This window comes from Nestor notabilis, unplaced genomic scaffold, assembly GCF_000696875.1.
Source record: "Nestor notabilis isolate BGI_N333 unplaced genomic scaffold, ASM69687v1 scaffold30690, whole genome shotgun sequence".
NCBI lineage: Eukaryota > Metazoa > Chordata > Aves > Psittaciformes > Psittacidae > Nestor > Nestor notabilis.
This window is the reverse complement of record NW_009911154.1, coordinates 640-8,779: the sequence shown is the minus strand read 5'-3', so window position 1 is coordinate 8,779 and position 8,140 is coordinate 640. Positions and strand designations below refer to the sequence as shown.

The 8,140-nt window shown below is 35.4% G+C and overlaps 1 protein-coding gene across 1 annotated transcript in view; it reads right to left on the bottom strand.

Moving 5' to 3' along the window:
• Positions 1-349: 349 nt before the first annotated feature.
• LOC104404835 (G patch domain-containing protein 1-like) overlaps positions 350-8,140 on the bottom strand; it is a gene marked incomplete at its 5' end in the record, with an annotated part of 8,143 nt that continues 352 nt past the window's right edge. The window contains 9 exons of the mRNA XM_010013369.1: positions 350-371; positions 1,584-1,729; positions 2,281-2,405; positions 2,908-3,018; positions 4,051-4,255; positions 4,957-5,129; positions 5,459-5,592; positions 5,851-5,978; positions 6,259-6,440. Of these exons, the coding sequence (XP_010011671.1) occupies positions 350-371; positions 1,584-1,729; positions 2,281-2,405; positions 2,908-3,018; positions 4,051-4,255; positions 4,957-5,129; positions 5,459-5,592; positions 5,851-5,978; positions 6,259-6,440 (1,226 nt within the window). The remainder of the gene's footprint in view (positions 372-1,583; positions 1,730-2,280; positions 2,406-2,907; positions 3,019-4,050; positions 4,256-4,956; positions 5,130-5,458; positions 5,593-5,850; positions 5,979-6,258; positions 6,441-8,140) is intronic.

The following is an 8,140-nucleotide window of genomic DNA, read 5'->3' as shown; positions in this document are numbered from 1 at the left end:
CTGAAACTTATACTCCAGCATTTTAGAGGTCCTAGGCAGTGACCTAACATACGTAAACTATTTGTAATACTTAAGTTGATTAAAATATATTGCTTCATGTTAATTAAAACAGAAACTGCAGCATTTCAGATTATGCTGCCCAGGAAGGGGTCTTTTCAATGTTCAATAATCCATATAATTTAAACATATGAAGCACCACAAATTTAACATATGCATATTTGCTTTCAAACAAATTCAATATGAATACAGTGTCTACTGTGCTTCAAAGTGTACAACTGATCTACCATCATGGAGGAGATCAAAAATTTGAGATCAAGTCACGCAGCACCGAAGAAAGCAAGCCACCTCTTCAATACTGAAGTTGTTTCAATCTAAAAGGGAGAAAGAAAAAGAAAGAGGTCAAGCTGACCAGTAAAATTCAACATTAAGAACATTTAATTACTTGAGCAGTTTCTTAAGCCTTAGTTTGAGAGATCTGACTTAGGCAAGATAAAAACATTTTCTCAGTGAAGATACAAATGCAAAGACTTCCAAAATAACTGCTTGTATGAAGAAGTCTATTTTGTGCAAAATGCATAAAATCATACTTTAGCTATTTAGAAACCAAAGGAGAAGTAGCTTGGTTGCTTGGGGTTTTTTTAACTGAAGCTCAGTTCCAATGGAATGGAAGGCAGAGTCTTTTCAAATGCTATCATTTCCACTGGCATATGTCCATTCCACTGATAACCTAGACCCTAATCATTCTGTCATTAGGCCAGCTGCATGTGGTATTTCAACAAATACCTTGAGACTTCTCCTTCAACTAAGAGCACACACCAAACAAAAGCCAGCACAGTGAATGCTCCACATGGGATGCACTTAAAGTTGACTATGATCTGAATTAAAGTCAAGTTACTTTTGTTGGTAGTTTATTTCAAGTGTGCAAGCAAAATGAAATGTGAATCATTCTTTTTATGATTTTCACATTTCTGTTGGTACTATGTTCAAGTCTCTAGTTTATAAAAATGCAACAGCAGTCTACATTTAGCAGACATGTACAGGACTCAAGCACTGTTCTGCTTCCTTTGCTGGTCCTTGCTCAAGCACAGAGCTATCTTAATGCCACACAATGCATCTATTTGAATCCGATCTTTTGCTAATTATCAACAAACCAAAGCAGACCCAAAACATTATGAACCAGACAGTGTTGCTTCCAATGTTTCCAAGTAAAGAGATGTAGACAAAGTAATGGAAATATAAATAACCACCTGCATTTCTACAATTTTTAATTCCCATCCAAAATACCATCCCAAAATATGTTATCTTTAATCTCTAATCACTAGCAGAGTTGTGTAGTTAATGCCCTTTACCTTAAAAAGCTTTTACCCTAAAATTAAACACCCTCTAGATTAATTTGCCTAATATTTGTAATCTTTCTCACTTTAAAAAAAAAAAAAAAAGAAAAAAGAAGAAAAAAGAGAGCAGTATTTTATCATCACCAAGAGACTGGCTGATCCATATTTGATGCAAGTAGGTTCACCAGAATGAAGGTTTTGGTTATTTACTGCAAAATTTTAAAATCATTAAGTAAACTTTCTATTTACTTTCTTAGAAGTTCCTCAGCTGACAAGCCTGTGGTATCTGTATCAGAAAGTCTGTCACTGCTATCTGCAGTGTCTGAGCTGCTGTCTTTTTCTGATTTTTTATTCTTGTGGTTTCCTTTGTTTTTCTGTTTCTTATGCTTCTTTTTCTGTAAAAAGAGGAAAAAGAATCCCTCATTTCACTGTGAAAGACTTGGGTTTTTCTGAAAGGCAACAACAGCAAGAAGTTGATTACAGTGTACACTGTAAGCTTAGGTGAAATAGAACACTTAACAATGACTCTTTTCCACTACTCAAACTGAGCTAAAGGAATACATATATACAATACACCAAAATCACTCTCACACACACCCCCAAGTAGAAAATTCATTACTATTATTTGTATACAAGCCATGAATTATATTTAGTTCCCAGAATATGCCCAGTAACTTCAGCATGTAACATTAAACAACTGATAATACTGGATCTGTAGTCCCACTGTGTACGTGGAAAAAGTAGCTCCCTAACTGGATCATTTTCTACTCTGAAGTTCAGGTTTCGAGACACCTGAGAAACTCAGTTACTTAAGTTCTAGTGCCAGTATATCTATTTTCTAAAACATCATCTTCATATTTGGCCTGGATAGACCTGGATAACAGCATAAATAAAAATTTGACTGGCAAGTCAAAGAATCAATAAACAGTTTATTTAAATTAAATACCTTTTCCTTTTTGTGTTTGTGTTCTCGCTTAGTCTTGTGCTTCTGTCTGTTCTTCCTCTTTTTTTCTCTTTTACTAGGCCCAGGAAAACTTGCTGGCACCTCTGGTTCCTGTTGCCAAGTACAGCCTAAAGTGCAAAGCCAATGCAGGAAAAAAAGAAACCAAACAAACAAACCCCATGACCAAAACCAAGGTAATTTTGTTATTTAATTCTATTTTATTTTTAAACTAATAGGATGAGTAAAAAAAACCAAAAACACACAAAACCAAAAAACAACAAACAAACCCACAACTAAGCTTTCAAATGGGAAGTAAATGTCTGAAACTCCTAACTGCAACCTTCCTATTGTAATTAAATGCCTTTGCAATCTGTTATTAAAGGAAACAGTAAGGCTGGTCTTAAATTTTCACTACATTCTTTTATCATTACCTCTATAGGCCTACATCAAAATTGGTACATGGCCAAAGAGGTTCCTGCTAGTGGACCATAGCATCCTAACAAAGCATTTGCTGATGCCGTTTAAGAGGTAAAGTGCCTATTCACAAATGGTTTTTAAAGAGGAATATTGTGTATCTTACATACAATTTTGATGTGCAGAAATTAAACATTAGAAGTCTACAGAACCTACCAGAAGAAAAAGCTGGAGGCAACTTTGGTCCAAATTCCTCTGTTGCATCCAGTTCCTGCTCTGAAGTAGGCAACACAGGAATGCTAGGATCCACTGTAGCAACCACATTCTCTATGAAAAAAACAAAAACATTGTTATTTGAAAGGCAAATAAGGTAAGATTTTTTTTTTCCCAAGAAGTGCTGAAGAAAGTTAAAGAAGGCTTTCTAAAATCCTCCAAGAAAGCAAATAGATCAGCATCCTGTTTCCCTGTGGACTGCTTTGGACAACTGATAGCTGGCATTCTGAAAGACATCAACATTCTGTGTTGTTTGTTTGTTTTTTTCTTTTTAAGCAAAATTGACCTTTTGAACTATACAATTAGTAATTAAATTAATACCAGTGCACGTGTTTGCTTTCATTTGGTAACACAGTATTACCCTTCCATTACTTAGAATGGATAAAAGTCTCCACGAGATATATGACAGTAACTGGACAAAATATTTTCATTGTAAGCTAAGTATACTGTGCATTTTGTTAATTTAATGACATCCTGAAAATACAGAAACTTTTTACAGCTCACTTATTAAATTTAAACACTAGGAAGTAGAGTAGAAGATTGGTTTTCTCCCTCTTTTGTTGAGGTATTCTGGCAACTTTTGTAACTAGAATACAAATAATATGCAACTTCTAATGTCTTGGTAAAATTATTTCAACATTATATTTTACTGGAATGTCAGTATGTAAAGAGTGAATTTAATTATCAGAGAAGTGCAAGTTAGTTGTTTCTAAATTTGTCAAATATCCACCGCGAGACAGTGATCATCGATCAATCTATCTTAAATTTATCATAGGTAGAAAAGTTTCACTCTATTTCTCTGTTAAGTATGCTCTAACATTAGATGCTTTGTTCCCCCTCACTGTATAACAAGCATATTTCATAGAGCAGTTAGCTTGTAAAATCTATGCAAGACGTATGGCAAGATAAATAACTCTACAACATGCAACACCTTATTTGGCACTGTATTATTTACATTTTCTACAGCTCCACCAGTGCCAGATGATCTGCACAAAAGCATAGCATAGTCCTAGCAGTCCTGGAGTACTATTTATAAATGAAGCTTTTTCGATGTATTTATGAAAACGAACATCTGTTAAGTACTACCTTGTACACTAGATGAAGAACTGCCTGGAAGATCAACTTGCTTAGTGGTTTCTGAATCTACTACTGAAGTAGCTGGTTCCTCTTCTTCTTCACTCTCTTCTTCAGACGAAGATGATTTTTCATCTGAGGAACTTGCAAAGATGGCCTTAAATAAGTCCATGGCTGGTTTGCTTTCTTCTTCCTGCTCCTTATCTTCATTAGCTGCCTGCAAAACAACATCATAAGAAACTGTATTTAAACACCAAAGAAACTAACGATCTCTCTCTGCTAGGTAGTAACTTCAAATACGCTGACATGTAGTTACAGAACACTTGAGTATTACAATAGCTATGAAGTATACAATCTTAGGAACTGCTAGCCTGAAACAGTAGAACTCTGAAACACTGCTAAGCTAAGACAGTGTCCTGTAAAGAGTAGTGCAATTTGTGCTACACAGACAGCTGAAAATAGATCCCTAGATATTATAAATTCTAATTAATTAATTCAAACTTCAGTTACACACTACTAAATCTAAGCAAATGGAAAACATCCCTTTTCTCCCCAAAGTACACACGTTCCTCCATTCAAAGCAGAAAAAGAAAAAAAATCCCATGTATCTCTGTGCCTGAGAGCAAAGGGGATGTAAAGGGACCAAATTTAACTCCCAGACTGCTGAGGTGCATTTTCTCTTAAGGTCCTACTTCAAGTATAATCATACTTGCTTTCTTTGTATGCTGTAAATGTTTTTCATCTCTGAGTTATAACCTCAGAATTCTTCGAAGTACAATCTCACATCTCCTTAACCTGACTTGGCTCTTCTACAAACTGATCTGTATTAAATCAATACATGTATCACCCAGCCTTTTTTCAGGGTTGGGGATGTTTACAGCTATTTCCCTTTAAATTCAAACACCACTGTAAACTCACCTCAGTGGGAAGACTTTCACGCAGCCCAGTTCCGCCTTCTTCTGTTGCTGGCACTGGCGGCTGCTGCTGCTGAGCATCGGCTTTTGATCTAGCAAGACTAATGAACTCACTGATAGAATCTTTTTTCTCCTTCTCTTTATCTGACACATCCCATCTTGAAGGTTTCTTTGGTTCTAGAAACATCCCAAACATTCATATTAGTTGCATGCCAAATTATCCTGCATTTGATGGCCTACCTGATTTCAAGTTACTCAGCTTTTTCAGTACAGTTTGACATTTTAAAAATCTTTCTAATGAATACCTGACCTATAAAGATCTTCTAAGTAGAAGAAATTAGCATAATATTACTGTCTTGATGTTTTATGTCACTGAATTTACTTTAAATTTCTTTTGTTTGTTTTTTTGACTAAGAAAAGAAATCAGGTGGGTAATTTTTCCATGACAAAGATAACATTTTTCTATACTATTATCTCATAAATTAATAAAGGAATAACAAACTTACTGTTGAGACTATTACTCTGTTGGACTTTTTCATTTGTTGCCTGAGTTACAGATGTGGTGGGCTCAGGCACAGTTAAGAAATTAAACACAGAATACTTGTCTCGTTTCACTTTTGGTAACCCAACAATGGAAGACCTAGAGGGACATAAAAATGGTTGTTGATCATTGTTTTCAACACAGAAAAGACCTCAAATTATCTAAAACAAGCTGAAACACCTACAGTAGTTCTTAAAACACATACTATTTTGTCAGAGGTCACCATGTTTTATTAGGCAGTTCTACGTTACATCTATTATGACACAAGAAGGTAACATCAAGCCAAATTTTCCTCAAGCAAATGAAAAACTCAGAATTTTTGTAACATTTTAAAAATATCAGTATCAATCATCTTACTCAGGATATGGATCAGGAACATTAAATCTTCTACACAACAGCTTTTCAGGGTGCCATTCAAACTTGTCTCTTGTGAGTTTGCCAAACATCTTCATCTTCACAGCAGTTTCCTTATCACCAATATCATTCTGAAAAAGTCAAACATTTCTAGCTGCTAAATAAGTAAAAACTTACCGACTATGACTGTTGTAAGACTTAAGAACAGGACAGAAACATAAAATATGTAAGTGTAGTTTAACAAATTCCTGCTTGGTATGCAGTGAGTGTTTTCAAAAGTTTGCTCAACATAAGGGCAACAGAACATTGACATTGTATCTGCAAAAGAGTTGTAAAGAGAAAGAATTTTGGAAGTCAGGGATAAGACAGCAACTGCAACTCCAATGTACTAAAACACTGAACACCATATACCTCTTGGTCCTGAGAAACTTCGACTTTGTCAACATCATCTTCATATTTGGCTCGGGTAAACCTGGAAGACAGTGCTGAATTGGAAGACTTGTAGAACATTGCTGCACGGAAGAACTCCTCTTGTTCTCTTTCTCGCTCCCATTCTGTCGTATTTGGGTCTAAATATTGCTCCAACGTATCTGCTGTAAGATAAGGAGGGAAATGCTTAGCAGAGATTATTGTTTGCTTAGGTCTGACAGTTTTCAAACAAAAAAATAAGATAAGCAACCATCTTTGCAAGTATTTAATGAGTATTTAGTTTAAGAATAGTATTCATCTCAAATGTGTTATCCTTGGTGAGTGGAAGTAGTTTTTCAAGATAGCAAGAATGACGGCATTTACCAACCGCAAGGTACATACTTCAAATAATTTTACTTGTAATGCTGACTCCTTACTCATTGCCCTCTAAGAAATGTTTAAAATATCTAATGTATTTAATGGGCACTAAAACAAGTATAATCCAAATCTTTACCAAATAACTAAAACACAGAACAAAGAAGTTAACTGGTGAGTAAGCCTGGCCAGGCTTTGGTAACTTCAAGGGGCTTTCTGGTATATAATGTGCCCACTGATAAATACAGAATTTGGACACAAATTGTGTAAACAATACAGACCCTGTTTAAAGCAATGGATTCATATTTGTTACCAGAAGGAATAGGAAATAACACCCGCCAAGCAAAGACACTCTTACAAAGAGAATCTTAATCACTCAACTTAAATATTTCCACGTTTTCGTCATTATAGAGGATACTCACGTTTACACAGGGGAAACCCCAGTCCTGAATGGAGGAACTATGGGTTCAAAGATCGAGTAGTCCATCCCCATGCAATAACCATTAGCAGCTACTGACCAGGAAGTCTTTTTTCATACAATGAAAAGGATTATTAAAAAAATCCTACAATAACAAAAGCAGGTTTTCTACCTAACACTGTACCCTTTCCTCTGCAAATCTTTGCTGGTGCCCTTTTTCTTCTCCAATAGCCCCTTTATACTTTAAAATTTAAAAACAAACCAAGCCTTACTTTTTCATTTTAAGACAATTAGATTCACCTGCTGCTGCTGCTCTCCCTAGGTCAGATTTTGGCTTTTTATGCCTTACATAAAAATCACAGTACTGGGGAACTCACCAAAAGGCATCAAAAGTACCTGGTTTAACATAAGATAAACGACAGTATCATTTAATAGCAAAAATCTAAACAAAATGTAAGGAGACTGAAACAGGTCAAGGAGAACAGATGAAAGGGTTGAACGGTTTTGGGTTTGAATAAGAGCTCTGCATGCATGCTCTGATTTTACAGCCACAAATTTTTCTTAAGAGAATGCAAGTGTGACAGTTTGAGTATCCAAAGACACGTAATACAAGCTTTGACAAATGTGAACTACTTCTTTCACTTCAGACCCCTTATCTCCTCTGGAAGTACAGGGTATGGGCTTTCTTTTGATTTTTCCTGTCTTTCTACTGTGACCTTTCTACCTTTATAGGATCTGTCAAGTTTTACTCCTCGAAGTGAAACAAACTAAATGAAAATGCTTATTCCATGCATAGTTTATGGTACTGACCAAAGCTGAAGACTACTTTTGCAAATGGAAGAAGGAAAACCCTGGCAATTAAGTAGAACTTCACCTCTGCTACAGCATCAAAATGTGAAATGTCATGCCTAAAATCAAGTCTTGCTGACACTTAAATTACTGAGCAGTTTTCCTAAAGTCAACACAATTAAGTATCAGTAAAAATTTCTTTTAATATTGGCCCTAAAAAGAAATACAGGAAGAAATGTTGTGGAATTCAGGAAGAGAACTCATAGTGAACATAAAAGACATCAGGAAAAAAAACAAAAGGGA